The following is a 17,541-nucleotide window of genomic DNA, read 5'->3' on the forward strand; positions in this document are numbered from 1 at the left end:
GAGAAGGGGGGGGGGTCCCAGCACCAGTTCTGGTGTGGGACTGGGCACCCCCGGTGTGGGCAGCGGCGATGCCGCGGGTTCGGGCAGGCCGTGAGGGGCGCGGGCAGGGCCTGGGGGCAGAGCCAAGCACCCTCGCCCACCGCCACCCGGCCACGACCCCGCTTTGCTGGCGGCCTCCAGAAAATGCCTTTTTTTTTTTTTGTTTTTTTTTTCTTGAAAAGCAAAGACAGCAAAGGTTGGTCAGCGGGGGCCAGCGAGGCACCAGACTTCAGGCTCCCTCCCGGGTATGCCGAGGGGCGCGGGCCCCGGCCCCCACCACGAATGTCTGCGGCTCCTTCGTGACTTGAATTAATGATGTGTTCCCCCACCCCCCCGCCACACCCAGCTCCACTCTAGCACCCATGGGTGCTGCAGGAGCTGGCGACGCTCATGGGGCCCTGGCTGCTGCCCACTCGCCTTGGCCCCCCCCCGCCGTGTCCTGCATGCCCCGAGCCTCCCCATGCCTCCCGTCTGCGGGACGAGGGGGGGGGCACCGTGTAAAATATTCGGGGAGAAGCGGTGGGAACGCAGCCAGGATATCAGCCTCTTGTGCAGTGTGTTTGTGGATCTGTGTACGCGTCTGTTCGACTATCCAAAGCTTTGCTGAGAAATAAATGTAATGACTATATTTGAAAGACAAATCTATATAATATATTTTTTAAATACAGAAGTGAAAAAAGCTGTAACCCCTCCCCCCCCCCCCCTTCTCTCGTTTTCCACTGTCCTGTACTCGCTGTCTGTGGTGGATGTAATAAACGTCGCTGGGTCTGTGTCTGCTTTCGCTGGAGCCAGCCTTTGGCGTCTGCCCCGAGGGTGGCTGGCCCGAGTGGCCGCAGGGGACACGAGGGGACCTGGGGGGGGACACGGGGACCCTGGGACAAGGGGAGGCAGCGTGGAGGTGGGGGCACGTTCCCCATCCCTGCTGCTGAGAGCGAGGAGAGCGCCGGGGGGTTGCAGGTCGGTGCCGCGGTGCCCTGCGCTGCCCTGCAGCCCCAGGCTCTTTATGGGTTTCTGCGCTAAAACAGCTTCTTTCGGGGGGGCTGCAGGGTACCTTCTGCGGCCCCCTCTGAGCCCCCCCACTTCCAGGCTTGGCCGGGGGGGTGCCCACACCGGTGTCTGGTGGCGGGACAGCGGCGATCGCATCAGAGGTCGGGGATGGAGTGGTCCATGGACGACTTCACCAGCCCCGCCGACAGCCTGGGCGCAGGGGAGGTGCTCAGGGGCGAGCCCCCGGGTCCCCGCGGGGGTAACCCTGGGGCTGCGGCTGGGGACGGGGGACGGGGGACGGGGGGGGGCGCGGGCACCCCGCGGTCTCACCGTTTGACCATGTGCTCGTAGATCACGGCGGGGATGATGGTCAGCGTGACGACGTTCCCCGCGTCCGCCAGCACCTCCATGAGCTGCTTATCCTGGAGGCGAGAGGGCGGTGGGAGGCGAGCGGTGCCCCCCGTGGCGCAGCAGCTCGCCCGGCACCACACAGCGCCTGCCCTGGCCAGATCCTTGGCACAGGGCGTCCCCAGGCGTGTTTCGCACACACAGTTGTGCAAAACCCACTCGTGACAGGGCTGAAATGCGGTGGTGCGACAACCCAGCCGCCCCAACCCGCACCTCCCCCAGGGTGGCAGCACCCTGATGGCTCTGAGTCTTCAAATCCTGCAGTTTGCACCCAAAAAGACCCCGCAAGAGGCCGCAGGGCAGCACCTCACGGCCGGCAGCTGCACTGTGGGGACAGGGCTGTGTCCCTACCTTCATGCCGATGACGTTCTGGCCGTTGACCTCGCAGATGTAGTGGTGGGTCAGGAGGCCGTTGCGGGCGGCAGAGCTGTCCTTGGCCAGCGACACGATCTTCCCCTTCTTGACCACGACGCCCACGTGGCCGGTGCTGTCCTTGTGCACGGTGACAGTGCGCTGGAACGGCCTGCGGGGACAGAGCGCTCAGCACCATCCCCGTGCGTGGCACCGTGCGCCCAGCCGCCCGCCGCTCACCTGTCCCGCACCACCATGACGATTTTCTCCGGGGACGCCTTCTTCAGCGCCCGGTGCGCCTTGTCGCTGCTCCAGCCCGTGCAGTTCTTGCCGTCGATCTGCAGGATCTGGTCGCCGAAGCGCAGCCCCACCAGCGAGGCCGGCGAGTTGGCCTTCACCAGCTGCACGAAGATGCCCTGGGGGCAAGGGGGGGAGCGATGGCACGGGGCTGGCACGGGGACCCGGGTGGCCGTGCCATGCTGTGCACGGTGCCGTGCCACGCTGTGGTGTGCCAAGCTGTGCAGCGGTGCACCGTGCCACGTCATGCTGTGCCGTGCAATGGTGCACCCCACCATGCTTTCCAATGCCATGGAGCGCCATGCCGTGCCATACTATGCCGTGCCATGCCGTGGAGCACCACACCGTGCCATGCTATGGTGTGCCATGCTGTGGAGCACCGTGCCATGCCATGCTATGCCATGCTGTCCTATGCTGTGCCGTGGAGCACCGTGCCATGCCGTGGAGCACCGTGCCGTGCCGTGCCATGCCGTACCATGCTGTGCCATGCCATGGAGCACCATGCCATGCCACGGAGCACTGTGCCATGCCATGCCATGCCAAGGAGCACCGTGCCGTGCCCTGCCCAGCCCCATACCAGCCCAGCCCCTCACCTGGTCGATGTTTCTCAGCTGCAGCCCCGTCTTGCCCCGCTCGTCCTTGCAGAGGTGGATCTCCCGCACGCCCGGCTTGATCTCCGCCCGCCGCAGCCCCGCGTTGTTCCCGCTCAGGGGGGCGACCAGCTGGCCTGGCAGGGGGCCAGCGGGGGTCAGCGCCTGCATTGGAGCCAGGTCTCAGCGGGGCCAGCGGGGGCATGGGGCCCTGCATTGCTCCCGGCCTCGCATCAGCCCTCGGGGGACGCCGTGCCCCTGTCCTGGGCAGGATGTGGCTGTGGGAGGGGACCCCCCCCAAGGAGGGGACCCCCCCAGCAGTGATGTTGTGGCTGGGGGGGTCCCGGCACAGGGCAGGTGGGAGCCCCAGCCCAGACACCTACGGTGCTGCTGTCTGGGAAGAGTTTTTTCTGGATCTCTTCGCTGGAGAGCGCGAGTCCCATGTAATCCTCCAGCTCCGCCAGGTTGGGGTACAGCATGGGCGGTGCTGTGGGGCACAGCGAGGGCGATCTCAGCGTGGGGTCCCCAGCTTACAGCCACCCCCCCCCCCACACACACACACATATCTGGGAGCCCCCCCGGGACCAGGAGCCAGCAACCGGCACAAGGGACATGGAGAGAGCCCCCTTGGGATGAGCCGGGGGGGGGGGGGGGGAGAAACCCCCAAGCCCCATCCCCTACCCGTGCGCCAAGCTGTGTGGGGGGGTCTCAGCCGAGCCTCCCCCCGTGGTGGGTGACCCCCCCAACCCAGACAGCCCCTCGACACCGAGGGCTGATCGCAGCCCACGTTACCGGTGCCGGAGGTGAGCGTCGGCTTCTCGGTGAGCACCGTCGTGGCGGGGGTGCCGACACCGGCGGCTGCCTGCGCCTGGCGAGAGATGGGGTTTGCTCGAGGTGAGCCCCACGGGCACCCTCAGGGTCGGTCCCTCCCCACCCCATAGGGACGCTGAGCTGACACTGACCTGCAAGACCTGGTGGCCTTTCATGTCCTCCAGCGAGGGGTAGAGCGTTGCCATCGCTGCTGCTGCGCCCGTGTCCTGGGACAGGAATGGGGACGGGGTTGGGGCAGTTTGGGGACGGGGCGCCTCTCCCCGAGCATCCCTCGCGGCCCCACGGGGCTGGCACAAGGGCAGGAGCTGGCCCCAGCCCCAGCTGCCGCCCCCACAAAGCTGGGGCTCGCCCCGCTCCCGGCGTGCCCGGCTGTCACCCACGGCCTCTGGCGTGACTCAGGGCCGTGTCACCACAGCCACTGCCTCCGTCACCTCCCGGCAGCCGGGACACGGCCGGCTGCGTGCCGGGCACGAGCACGGGCACGAGCGTCCCGGCGGCTGCTGCTCCGTGGGGAACAGGTCCCGCTGTCCCCAGGCACCCATCGGGGCTGTTCCAACATCCCCAGACGTGGCAGGGAGACGTCCCCACAGGCAGTGTCCCCATGGGCAAAGCCCTCCCGTCTCTGCTTCTCGCTGCCCTTACCCCCCCCCAGTCCCCTCCACCCCAATGTCCCCGCAGCGATGCCCCCAAAACCATCACCCAAACCTCGGTGCGTGGGGGCCAAACCCAGCCCCAGCTCCGACCCCACGGCACCTTGAGCCCTGTGGGAGCCGGGCAGGATCCTGCCCAGCGGTGGCATCCCCAGGGTGGGGGCGACCCCCCCCCCCCCCAAGGACCCAACCCAGCTCCCCCCAGCCCAGATCACCCCGGCCTCACCTGCGATCAGCTCCGGCTCCTGCGCACTGCCCCGTGCCTGGCCCCGGGGCTTTATAGCAATGCGTGGCCCGGGGAGGGGCCTGGTGGCCTCAGCTGACTGCCACCACCCCCAGGTGGGGCACAGGTGAGGAGGAGGAACAGGAAGGTGAAGGCAACGCAGCTCAGAGAACCGATGCTATGGGGGATTGGGGGTTGCTGAGCCCCAGCCAGAAGCACACGGGGACGGGGTCGGAGACGGGGATGGGGACAGGGACGGGGGCAGCTTTCCCTTGGTCTGTCCATGCTGGGTGCTGCAGATTTGGGGCTGTGCACCCTTGCATCCACCACGGAGGCCCCCACCCCTCCCGGCATCGCCACCCCCAGGTGCCACCAGCACCCGGCTCGGTGCCACCACGGTCCTCGTGCCCAGCCTGGTGCCACCGCGGCTCCGCGCCCCCGGCGTGCGGGGTGGGCGCAGGGGGTGCCCGTGCCAGCAGCCCCGCGGGGGTGGCCGCCTCCCGTGACCCCTGTTTGGGGCGCGTGGGGCTGACGTGCCCCATCCCGCACCCTTGCAGCCACCAGGCCAGGCGTGACGGCCCCGTGGGCCCGTGCCACAGCTGGGAAAACTGAGGCAGCGCCGCGCTCGGTGAGTCAGGGCGCGGGCGGAGGGTGTCCCGCTGCCGTGGGACGTCGCTGCGTCACCCCGGCCCCCAATCCATGTGGCCGCCGACCCGCTCGATGCCACCGTGTCCCCAGGTCCTCGGGGAGCAGGAGTGGGGTCCCGCAGGTGCCCAGCGCTGGTGGCACCAGCCCGGGAACGGGGCCAGCAGGAGCCGGGCACGTCCCAGCCCTGCCCGCCGGGCCAGGAGGAAGCGATTTATTTACTGGCGGTATTTTTTTTATTTATTTACTGGTGGTATTTTTAGCTCGGCCGTGCCCAGGACGGGAGCGGCCCCACAGCTGAGAAACGGGGCCAGGAGCAAGCAGCAGGGGAGGGAGGCTGCCAGCACCACCGGGAAACCTGGAAGGACGGCTCCGCAGGCAGGACGGCCGCGCCTGCCCCGGACACCGCACGGAGACGGGGCTGGAAGGGTCCTGGTGCAGGCTGCAACTGCAGGGGGCACAGGGAGAGCCCAGGGACACGCTGCTGGTGGCACACACACATTGCACACACACACACACGCACGCACTCACTCACTCTCCGTGACCCCGGTGCCATCTGCAGCAGGCAGCACCCCAGGACAGTGCCACCCCTCCTTGGAAGCCACCAGCCCTGGCCACGCAGCCCCCTGGACAAACGGCCGGCAGCAGCAGGACAGGAGGACAGGGACAGCACCAAGCAGCTCGTGGCCCCCCAGCCCCTTTCCTCCTCCCAGCCCCTCCACGGGCGCTGCCTTATCTCTGGCCTCAGCGCCTCGGCACAGCCTGGCACCGGTTAATAATTAAGGCAAAAGGCTGCAGGAAGAGAAACCCAAGCTCGCCCGGAGTTTCCACCCAGGTGCAGTCCCAGCAGAGGGAGGGCAGCCCCCACGCTTCACCCCCCCACCCCGTGCTGGCGAGCTGGGGGTCCTGGAGCAATGCCATAGCCCAGGGACCACCTCCCACCTTTCGAGCTCCCGAGCCCAGGCAGCAGCACCCTGGGGTGGGCAGAGCTCATGCCGACGAGCAGCAGCTAAGGGTAGTGCTTGTGTTCGCACTGGGTGGCCCCAATCCCGTGCCCTCGCGTGTGCCCCGCACACCAGGACACCCGGCAGCATCCCTCCCGAGGCACCCAGGCAAAACCGTTCCCAAACTGGGTGCTGCGAGCGCCGGGAGCCCAGAGGGTGGCAGCCCAGCCTGCAGACGCCGCGTCTTCTCCAAAGGCACCAGCTCCCTCCAGCGCCTTTTCCAGCCCCCCCCCCGCATCCCCCTTGAAACGCAAACGTGGCTCCCACCGGCCCCGCTCCAGCTCGGGGACTCGCCACGGCCGCGTTATCGATCGTGGCAAACGGAGCAAAGGCCGTCTGCGGGGGAGCTGGGTGCTGGCACGAGGCAGCAGGGAGCTGAGCACCGGCCTTGGGGACCTCGAGCCCTTAACAGCCCGTGTGCTGCGGGCAGGACCCGCACCAGGCCCCCCGGCCCCGACACAGGCAGCGAGAGCAGCAGTGCCCCAGCGGCGCCCGCGCCCCAAGCCCCAAGATGTTCCCCCGGCACCGAGCGTGCAAGCTTCTGCAGAGAAGACCGAAAGTGACGGGCTGCGAGCCCCGTCCTGCAGCTGAGAAACCACAGCATTGCCCCAGGCACGCCCTTGAGCAAAGCCCCTGCTAAACCAGGCAGGCATCAGGACCGGATCGCTACGAGAGGCGCCCCGAAAACCCCAAGGGGGGGTTTTCAGCCTCCGCTGCGACGTGGTTTGTGCGCACGGAGCGAGGGATGTGCGGCGTCAGGCGGTGCTGCTTCCAGCCCCCAAAGAGGAGTGACCCAAACCCCGACAGGATAACACTTCCCTGGGGCGGGGGGCGCCCCGGGTGCAGCCACCTGCCCTTCGCGCTCCCCGGTGGGGCCGAGTCGCAGCCGTGGGGCCGGATGCTGAGGGCAGCGCTCAATGGGGTTGCGGTAAGGCGATGATGCAAAGCCAGGCAGGGCGCCGCCGCCTCCCCGCGGGGCCAAGCTGCTCCCTCTGCACCCAGAGCTGAGCGCCCCAGCCTCACCGCACCGCCAGGGGACGGGGCAGGAGGCCGCCCCCCCCCCCCCCCCAGCACCCCGCGAGCAGGAAAAACCTCCGAGACACAGGGCTGAGAAAAGCCAGCATAAAGCGTTTTTATTGCAATAATAAAACTTGATACCTTTATGCGGTGGAGAAGGAAGTGAACGGCGGCAATTTCTCTTACCAAATCACTATGCGGGGCAGAGGGAGGGGCAGAAGGACAGCAGCGGGGGAAGCTACGCATCGCATGAGACCAGACAAGCGGCGATGACCAGCATCAGGTGTCAGGAGAGAACGGTCAGGCGTGCTCAGACCGGGGACAACCGGGGTCTGATGTTTCCTTTCCGGAGGGGAGGGAGGGACGGGGGCGTTTTCTTGCGAGCTGACCCCACCAGCCCCGCCACCTCCCCTGTAGACAGCACCTTCCGTTTGTCTGCCGATTTTGTGTGTTTTTTTTTTAAAAAAAAAGAAGGCTCAATGTAAATTATTGAATTTCTAGGGCGTGGCGGAGCTCCGATGGACACCGGTCTCCCCAAACCCACAAGCGGGCTGGGGGACGGGTCCGCCACCAGCCGGCCAAGTGAGGAGGAGCTGGGAGGGGAAGCAGGGGCAGAGCAGCCCCGCGGCGATGCTGCGCTTCCCCCGGAGAGCAGGGAAAGGACACGCTGCTTCCTCGGCGCCCCGGTTCCAGGCAGGGTAACTACACACAATCCTAGCACTACTTCGCTCTCCACATCCGTTCAGCCTCGCCAGCCTCACTCTGCTATGGCTTTTGCAGCAGCAGCAATTTCTGGTTTGAAAACACCATAGAGATCTGCACCGAAACAAGTAACTAACGGGTTTCCTTTTGTTCAAATGACTCCTATCTAAGGTCAGCCCATCTGCGTGCTACCGGTAAAACGTAGTCTATACCTGGAACAAAAATAAGATTAAGAACTTGACCCAAAAAAGAGTTGAGGTTTACGGCGTATAGTTTAAAAAGACATAAAAACACGATACAAGGAGGAAGAGTCAGACGCAAAGCTTAGTGACCAAAGGCATTCAATCAAGGTGTAAGGTTATACAATGAGTGTAGTGGACTATCGGGAAAAGCTCCGTACAAAGTCATGTGCACTCTTCTTGAAGCTGAGATTCTGGATTCCTCCATGTGCCAAACCTGTTTGGGGGAAGAGAGGAGGCACCGTGACAAAGCCCTGCAGGGGAGCGCGGCGGGGGAAGGAGCACGCTCATCGAGGTCCCGCTGCAAACCGCAGAGTTTGCTCAAAGCAGAAGTCGAGCCCCGATGGCGGGGGGCGGGGGGGAAGCTGGCTCTGAGCGAGGCACCCGGGCGCACGGCCCCATCCTGCCCGCACCGCAGGGACCCACGCAGCGGTGGTGAAGAGGTGCAAGGGGCGGCAGGGACACAACATGAAGGGACTGAGGCACCTTCAGCCAGCACCAGAACATCCCTGAGGCATGAGCCTGCTGGAAACCCTGCTTGTGTCACCAGAGCGATCCCCAAATCACCGAGCCTCCCGACAGCAGCCTCCGCCCACAGCCAGAAACCCGCCCCATCCTCCTCACAGCCCCCCACCACCTCCGTCCCCCTTCCCCAAGGCAGAAGACGGGGGCCTCAAGCCTTCCCCCAGCCCCAGCTGCCCCCTCCTTACCCGAGGACAGGGTGTTGGGGTAGGTCATTCCAATTTCATGAGCTCCACGTCGAAAATTAGAGTGGCGTTTGGTGGGATGATCCCTGGGTGGCCAGTAGAGCCGTAGGCATAATCTGGGGAGATGGTCATCTTCGCCCTCTGACCAACGCTCATCTGGGAGCAGGGAAAGAGACAAGGATGTCAGGGGATGTGCAAACACTGCCTGAGGGGCAGCAAGAGGGACACGGACCTGCCTCTGCTCCTTTCCCTGTGCTGGGAAGGAGCAAGGACGGGGGCAGAGGGGACAGGAGAGGAACGAGCAGACCATCAGAAGGGAAAGGCAGGCAGCACGGGCTGCAAAAGGAGCAGGGCTGCCACAGATGGAGCAGGGCTAGCGATGTCCTTCCCGCACGTGTTTTCGGGGGCGGGCAGGGACTGCCAGACCGCTCCCTGCAGACGGCAGCATCCCCGTGCTGCGCGCAGCGTGGGTGCCGGCTCCCAGCCGCGCAGAGCCCGCCGCAGTCACGCACGCTGGGGCCGAACCGTGCTGAGCAGCCTCCCTCCTTCCCCCCACTGCCTCCCTCCATCCCTCCCTGCCTCCGCGTGGGCTTCGCCGCCCGGGAGCCGTCGCTGCCGGGAGCGGGGGGGGGGGGGGGGCCCCCGAGCGGTCCCCGCGGAGCTCGCTCGGAGCTGACTCAGTAGAGAAATGTCACCGCTGAGTCACCGGCGTGCCGTAGGTGTTTCTCAGGCCCGGCCCTGCTCCGTTCCTGCCATCTGGCAGGTGGCGGTGCAGAAGGTGATATTCACGCCCACGCCTCCCATCGCGGAGGGGTGGAAAACACAGAACGGGGTGGAAAGATAAAGAGCGGCACGCAGCGATCCGTGCCCACGCTGCGGCTCCGCGCAGCCCCGCGAGCGCGACCGCGCTCGGAGAGGCAGCGGGTACCTGGGCGACGCCTTCCTCCCAGCCCCGGATCACCTCCTGCTTGCCCATCACGAACTTGAACGGCTTGTTCCTGTCGCGGGAGGAATCAAACTTCTTCCCATCCTCCAGCATACCTGGGGAGAGAAAGGAGGGAGGGAGGGAGGGAGGGAGGGAGGGAGGGAGGGAGGGAGGGATGCAGCTCGTGACCAGGAACGGAGCCACGCGAACGGCCCCCGGGCAGAGCCGGACGGCCACGTGGGCCGGGTCAGGTTGTCACCTGGCACTGAGGCTGCCGACGGGCGTGACGGTCACCGACAGAGCTCACGTGGCCCTGAGTCAAAGGGGTTTTGCAGCAGCCTCCTTTCCCAGCCTGGGGGGAGAGCCCCCCCCCCCACCGGCACCTCCTGTTGCAGACCGGGGCTGCCTCCGGCCCGGTGGGAGCAGCCCTGGGGCGGGCAGGATGGGTCCTCCCAGCACCGGCTGCTCCGCACGGCGGGGCACGAGCCAGGGCAGGTTTCCATCCTCACACGCTGCTGGCCCAAAGCCCTGCCCGTGCCCAGCCACGGCCCGCTGGGCAGGAGCCAAACCGTGCCCGGGAGCGACGGGGAAGAGACGGTGCCAAGCGCCGGCCGCACCTGCCCCGGGGCAGCCCCTGTCCCGCAGCACACACCACGTAGCGCAGGCTCCACGGCACCGATAGATACCCCAGGGCTAAATATAACTCCCCCGGCACGAGCAAGGGGAGGAATTTCCTCCCTTCCCCGCGGTCCCTCCCTTGCTCCCTGCGTGACCTTCTTGGGGAATCTTGCAGCCGGAGCTGCCTTATAGGAGCGGCGGCTTTGCTGGAAGAACTTGGCTGCTGGACAGACGACAGCCACGCCGGGAGCCGTGCACGGCCATGAAGAGCCCGGAGAAGCCGGCTTTGTACCTGGGGCGTTCCCACCGCCGGCACACGGAGCTGGGAGAGGGCTGCAGGCACCAGAACCAGAGCCGAGGGCTCGCGGACCCCGGCCGCAGCAGCTCCGGGGGCAGCGTGCAGGATGCTGAGGGCTCTGCCGTCGCCGCAGCAGCGCTAGGATGGAGCCTGCAGAGCCAGGCCTGGGGGCTGCGGGGTCCTGAGGCTGCCGCCAGCGCCCCGGAACAGCCACGGCCCCCTTCCTGCGGCTGCTGCGGCCATAAAAAGACAGAGCCATTGCCCGTGGCAGCAGAGCGGCAGCTGCTAATTAACAGCACCGAAGGGTTTGAAATGTAAGATCAACTGCCGCAAACGTTTCTCGCTTCTTGACTTCCCCAAGAAGCCCGAGAACCTGTTTTTCTGGCTGAAAACCGCTCCGGTCCCGAGAAACAAACCTGTTGCCTTGTCCAGCAGCGCATGGGCCGCGGTGATTTCCCCGAACCACTGAGTCACTGCCCACGGGCGAGCAAACCCACGGCATCTGCACGGAGGGCAGGACACGGCAGCCCGGGCTCGTGCTGCGGTGGGATGGGCGCGGGACCCCGGCGGTCCCTGGGGATGGGGCCAGCGCCCCCTGAGCCCACGCGGGGCAGGATTTTCTCCAGCAGCTCCTCACGGCAGGCTGCTGCACGTCCCCCTTCGCCCACCACAGCGGCCTGCCCCCCATTCAGCATCGTGCCACAGCGCGGGGGACCCTGCTGCCCCGTTTCTTTCGGGGAGGGGAGGTAAGCTTTGAACTTCACGGAAAGCAAAAAGCTCCCCGCCAGGGCCCCAGGCTCCGAGCATCAGCACCAGCTCAGCCGGTCACCCCGCGGCACCTGGACTTTGGAACAGCAAATCTGGCCTTTTCTCGTTTCCTCCTTCCAGGACAAACCTCTCAGGCGCTGAGCCTGCTCCCAGCCCCGCCTGGCACCGCTCCCGTGCCGGGGACGCTGGCAGCAGGGACGTGAGGAAGGCCAGGACGGCTGGCGCAGGCAGCACCGTGCTGCCCCGAGCTCAGCTCCGTGCCCTCTGGCGTCACGGGGAGCCGGGGAGGTGCAGGATGAGGCAGGGGGCACCTCGCGCCCACCCCTTCTCCCCTCCCTGCTGCAGGGAAAGGGAAGAGGCTGCGGCCGCGGTTTCCCCACCCCGCAGTCGGGTGATGAAAACAAGCACAACCGGCTACTGCCTTCACCCTGCCTGCGGAAACCAGAGGCCACGCTCTCCCCTCACCCCCTCCACGCTTCGGTTCCGCACCCAAAGCCCCCCGGGACCAGGCAGCAGCCAACAACCTTCTCGTATGGGAAACCCTTGGGGCACCTGCTTCCCACAGCAGCATTGAGAAAGCCAGCTCAGAGCGAACCCAAAAGCACCGCCGGTGCCGCTGGAGTCGCTGCAAAGCCCACGGCACAGAGGCCGCCTGCCCCAGGCGCAGACCTCACCTTCCCAAACCTGGCCTCGGGGCGAGTTACCAAGTGGGCAGCTCCCTAGCCTCGGGACGGAGGGGTTACCCTGTGGAGCTGCTTGTGCCAGCCCAGAGGATCCATCCCCCGAGCCAGGAAGGTGCTGGTCGCACGTGGGGCTCATCCTGCTCCGTGTTATGGGGCTGTGGGATGCCCACCGCGCCGCGCTGCCCCCTGCCACGGCAGCGGCGAAACAAAAAGGCTCCAACGCTTTGGAGATGGCATCCTCATCTCTGGCACATCCTCCGCCGGAGAGGCTCCCAGGAGATTTCTTCCTCCAGCCTTCGAGAAGTATGAGCAACCATTTCCTCATCCCTGCCGTCCCCAAGCGAGGCGATAATGAGATCTCAAAGCCATTAGTAAAGGCAAAGCATCCTCCGGCTGGAGGCAGAGCCCCAGCCGCCGCGGACAGCCAGCGGCCAGCAGCAGCAGCCGGCCCAGGCCGCATCCTGGCTCGCCTCAGCTCCGAGCGGGGCATCGCGGAGGTGATGCCTCGGGTGACCCCACAGCACGGCCACCACGGAGCCTCCCCAGAGTTACACCAGGGGGTCTCGGAGACGACGAAGCAAAGAGGAGAGCACGGAGCTTGTGGCCGAGACGGGATGGTGCCGTCACACCGGCGGCTCTGGGGAGCGGCCGTGGTGCTGCCAGGTCTCTGCCACACTTGGCACGCTGCGGCCGGGAGACGCCGGCTGCAATGCACGCCTTGGCCCCTCCGCTCCAGCTGGAGGAAGGGACAGCACGGGAAACTCTTCCCACTGAGGGCCCTGGGACACGCGGGGAGTGACCAGGACCCGCTCCAGCCCCGTGTCAGGAGGTTAAAGCCCGCCTCTGCTCCGCACAGTGCTTCAGATTTTGAGCTCCAGCGTTTGAGCTGCTCACGGCTGCTTCAAAGCCACGGCCCAGCCCGGCCCGTCACCAGCTGGAGGTGGAAGAGGCTCTGCCGACCGCTCGCTGCGGCCCAGCAGGATGGGACCCCGCGCACAGCTTGGGGACAGGCACTTTAGGAGGAGGCGCTGAGCTCCCGCGACCACTCGGCGGCTGCGCACCCCGGGAGGAAACGTCTCGCGACCGCAGGCTGCTGCCGTGCGAGCGTGGCAGCGCGCAGAAGCAGCGCAGGGAGCACCGACGTGCAAGGTGCTGTGCGAACAGGAAGAGCCTGCGCCCTGCCGAGCCGGTGGCCAGGCTGTGCTCGGCCCGCGCAGCAACACAGCGGGTGCTGGGGACGGATCCTGCTCCCTCTGCGCCCATCCTGCCAAGGAAAGTCAGTTTCCTCCAGCCCCTCTCCCTGCTCTGAGCCCACCTCCCTCCAAGGCGGTGCTTTGCCCACCCAGTTCACCTGGTCCAGTCCTGGTGCTCCCCAGCACGGCCACTGCTCCCCCATGTCCTCTCTTCTCTGCCACCCTGCTCCCAGCACCGGGAAGGATGAACCCCGAGGCCCGGCTGCGCTCTGGGGTGCTGAGGAGTGCCCCCACCACGCCAGCAAAGCCCCCCACAGCCCGAGGGGCCCGATCCAGGCAGAATCAGGGCTGCAACCACCAGCCACGCACTCCCCACGATCACCGCACTCCTGTGCTCCGAAGCAGCCCTCCCATCCCGCTGCCATCACTCCTGAATACATCAGAGGACTTTACCCTTGATTTAGTTTCCTTAACTGCCTTTTGTAGCAGATCTCACATCAAAGGCTCTTTCGAAAGCCCCGCTGCGCCAGCTCCCCGGCAGCTCCTCCGCTCCTCTATTCCCCCGCAGGCTCGACTCCGACTGAGAGCCAGAGCTGGCTCCCCGCTGCCCACCCCACGGGGCTGCGGGGACCTCCCAAATCCCCGGTGCCCTCAGCCCAGCCGTGCTGGAGAGGTTTTTCTCCCTGCCTGACCTGGGACCAGAGGAAGGGGACGAGGTTCGGCTGCCCCAGATCCCCCCACACGCCTCTGCTGCCGCTGGGACAACCCCAGCACGAGGGATTGGCGTCTCCTGAGCCGGCAGGCAGGAGGATGCTGTGCTCTGCACCTCCTTCCCCGAGCGTGGCTCTCCTTGTGCTCCCGCAGCAGGGCTGTCCGTCTGTCTGTCCATCCCTCACAGCCCCGGGATGAAATGGCTGCTCTCACCGGTGCTGTAGAGCAGAGGAGCTGCTGAGGGGCAGGAAACCTGGGCTCTGGGGCGAGGGGACAGTGGTCCAGTGCCTGCCCTGCCTAAATGTGCCCACTGTAAATTAAGCGAGCAGACACGGAGCACTTGGGGAGCAAAGGACAGGAGGAACAGCGCCCGGGGTGCTGCAGGGCAGGGAGCCTGGCCCCCTGCTCACCCAGCAGCAGCTCGGCCTGATGCCCCGGTTCCACTGCGGGCTGGGAAACGTAACACCCAGCTCACCCATCGCATCGTGCTCGGGAGCGGATGCACCGAGACGACAGCCACAGAGAGAGAGCAGCAGATGCCGTGGTTTGCTCGTGCCTCAGACGGACCCACAGTGAGCAGGCACCTCCTGCAGCAGCGGGGACGGCCAAACGAGCTGGCTCCCCGTAATCCCCCCTCCCTCAGCTCCCCGGCTTTTTTCCAAAATGGATTTTAATCAAGTGACTGCAAATCTATAACTCGGCGGAGCTCGGGGAGAGCCGAGGCGCCGCACGCCCATTAGGGCTCGGGCTGGGTTTCTGCACAGAGACAGCCACTGCCGGGGCTCTTCACAAGACCCCTGAGCACAGCACCCAACGCATTGCGCCTCTACTGCTGCCCCTGAGCTGCTCCAGGCTCAATAAACGTCATAGTGAGCCACAGGGCTGGGGAATTCAACCGTTTCCCACATTTACGGAAAGCTAAATTCCCTTCTCTGCTCTCAGGGATGCAGGGAGCATCCAGCAAAAGCAGGGCACGGTGGCCTGTGGGTACCACGCGCAGACTGGGGGCTTTCGATTTCGGCTGCCTGCCCAGGCGGGTGAGTCAGGGAGCTGTCTGCTGGGGGCAAAAAGGAGACAACGATAACAAAAAAAAAATATATAAAAATAAATCAGAGAACCACTCCCAAGCCCAGCTTATCACTTGCTGCTGCTGGGAAGGGTCTGGCAGGAGGCAGGTCCCCGCACAGCCCTCCACCCAGATGGGATGCAGGGGTGGAAACCCAGCACCGGCGACCCACCGGCAGCTCCACCGGGGCGAGGGAGGGAGCCGGGGAGCGCGGCCGTGCTCCCGCAAGGCCGCAGGAGGCTGGCAGGAGAGGAGCCGGTGCTGGGAGCCGCGAGGGCTGGCAGGCGGCAGGGCTGGCCCACCGGGAGCCACTTGACTGCCTGCCAGCGTCCCTTTGTTCTTCCACCGGCAGAGGAAACGGGGCTGCCGGCAGAGGAGGCGGCCGGGAGAGACCGAGCCGCTTCCTCTCCTCCCGACCAGGGAATTAAAACGACGGGGAGGAGAAGGAGGAGAAGCAGATGGGCTGGACGGCGAGCTCAGACAGCTCTGCGGGAGCTTTAGGGGCCCGCAAAGCCCTCCTGCCCCTCTGCAGGGCTCCGCTGTGCAGAGCCCGGCACCCTCGTCCTCCTCCTGCAGGGCACGGCAGCTCCACGCTGCTGGGGGAGCTGAAAGCACGGGGCGGGGGGGGGGCAAGCGGCCATAATTAGCAGAGACAGATGGGCCGACCCCTTTTCATCCCGGAGCTCAGCAGCCGACACGCTGAGCCGGAGCTGCCGACGGAGAGGCGAGACCCCCTCCGAGGCGTTTTCCAGGCTGGCGACGTCGGTTTCCTCGCGAGGTCCGTGCAAGCCGTTGGGAGCGCAGCGTGTGTAACGTCACCCACCTTGGCTGTCGGGCTGCCCTCCGCCAAACCCCTGCGGGAGAACCCTCGGGGGTGGGGGGGGGGGTCCCGCAGAGCCGGGGACACCCGGGGAGCATCGCGCCCCCCACCCCAAAACCAGCCCGGGCTGGGCTGCGGGTGCCCGGTTGTACCCCACGAGCTGCCCCCAGGGGCACCGGGGGCAATGTTGGGGAGGGGGACACGGGGACAGCACCGCTCCCCGGCTGCCCAGGGACCCCCCCCCGGTAGCAAGAGGGTCCCAAAGGGACACCGAGCACTGGGGGTCTCAGCCCGACCCCTCACAGCCCACGGGGGGGGGGTCTCCTGCCCCAGGACCCCCACGGTGCCACGGGGAGAGCCCCCCCATACTCAAAGCAGCTCCCACAGGGGCAACCGGGCGCCCCCCGCCCCGGGGCCAACCGGGGGCACCCTGGGGCCCCCCACCCCCGCCGGGGGCCGCCCCTCGCCCCCACACGGGCCCCACACGGGCCCCCCCCCGCCCCGTTCCCTCGGGGAGCGCCGCGGCCCAGCCCCGCCGCCCACACGGGCCCGGGGGTCCCCGCGGGCTCCCGGGATGCGGGGGGAGGCACATCCCGGTTGGGGCCGTTCTCCCGTATCGCGACTCTTTGTCGCCGGGCCGACACACAGCACCACGACCCCCCCCCCCCCCGCTCCCTCCCGGTACCGGCGGCGGGGCAGCCCCACCCTGCAGCCCCCGGGGCACTCACCCGTGTAGTGCACCACGCAGGTCTGGCCGCGCTTGGGGAACGTCCGCCCTGCGGGGAGACACGGCACCGTCAGCGAACCGGCACCGGGCCCGGTACCGGCACCGGCAGTTCGGGCCGAACGGGGAAAGAAAAGGGAGAAAAGAGACAGAGAGCGCGGGGCGCGGCTCACCGTCGCCGGGGGCGATGGTCTCCACGTGCACGCCCATGCCGGTGCCGCCGGTGCCGCCGGTGCCGGTCCTCGCGCACCCGCAGCGGCCGCAGCCCGAGGGAGGAGGGGCCCCGCCTGCGCAGCCGCCGCCGCCGCCATGGAGCCCGCCCGCCGCCCGCCCCGCCCCGCCGCCATCTTGCCCGCTCCCCCCCCCCCCCACCTCCCGCCTCCTTCCTGCCCGGCCCCGGCCGCCATCTTGGCACCGAGCGGTTGCCGGGGAAACCGGGGGCAGCGGCGGGGGCCCGGCCGCGGCCTTCCCCCGGGGATCCCCGCACGGAGCCGGCCCCGGGCCCGGTGCAGCCTCCCCCCAGCCTCCCGGTGTCGCCCCCGTTCCTCGCCCGCCTCCCCTCTGCGCCCTGCCGCGGCCCCTCGGGGCTTTGGGTGCCCCCAGGGTCAGCGGTTTGGGCAATTCCACGTTAAAAAGGGCAGGTTTGGGCAATTCAAAGGGGCATTTCTAACGGGAACAGAAACCGCTTGATTTTTTTTTTTAATTTTTTTTTTGCTCATAAAAATAATCTGTCCAGGCACAGGTTTTGCCTCAAAGCGGCCTATTTTCTCACTTTGAGCAGCCCCGAGGGAAGAGAAGTGCCAAGGACAGCCAGGAGACAAATAAAAACCCAGGGTTTTCTGCAAGTGCATGAAAATGGGACACGAGGAGACACTTAGAGTAACAGATAATGGGATGAAGCAGGTTTTAATTGCTTCTATTCCTTGCCTGCATTCTTCTAAATACTGAAATACCAAACTGTGTGTGTGTTTCTTCCCCTGCTTTAAGCTGTAGCGTTATTATTTTGCATTAAACGCGTAAGGTGCAGCGCCTGCCTGTGGTCTGT

The 17,541-nt window shown here is 66.5% G+C and overlaps 2 protein-coding genes across 2 annotated transcripts; both read right to left on the reverse strand.

Annotated features, from left to right (window-relative positions):
* Nucleotides 1–667: 667 nt before the first annotated feature.
* On the reverse strand, nucleotides 668–4,457 carry SDCBP2 (syndecan binding protein 2). The gene is made up of 9 exons (XM_083801624.1): nucleotides 4,380–4,457; nucleotides 3,635–3,709; nucleotides 3,465–3,540; nucleotides 3,056–3,159; nucleotides 2,676–2,837; nucleotides 2,026–2,201; nucleotides 1,786–1,957; nucleotides 1,357–1,448; nucleotides 668–1,236 (listed from the first exon to the last, which is right to left on the reverse strand). Exons 2-9 carry the CDS (start codon nucleotides 3,686–3,688, stop codon nucleotides 1,182–1,184), a joined length of 891 nt encoding a protein of 296 aa, XP_083657750.1. The 5' UTR covers nucleotides 3,689–3,709; nucleotides 4,380–4,457; the 3' UTR covers nucleotides 668–1,181.
* A 2,676-nt stretch (nucleotides 4,458–7,133) lies between these two features.
* FKBP1A (FKBP prolyl isomerase 1A) lies at nucleotides 7,134–16,807 on the reverse strand (the record flags this gene model as incomplete). The annotated part of the gene is given in 6 exon segments (XM_083801626.1): nucleotides 7,134–8,200; nucleotides 8,694–8,846; nucleotides 9,619–9,731; nucleotides 16,501–16,548; nucleotides 16,670–16,735; nucleotides 16,738–16,807. Coding segments are annotated over 5 exon segments (426 nt in total). The 3' UTR covers nucleotides 7,134–8,200; nucleotides 8,694–8,717.
* Nucleotides 16,808–17,541: the final 734 nt, after the last annotated feature.

This window comes from Anser anser (assembly GCF_964211835.1).
Source record: "Anser anser genome assembly, chromosome: 16".
Lineage (NCBI taxonomy): Eukaryota > Metazoa > Chordata > Aves > Anseriformes > Anatidae > Anser > Anser anser.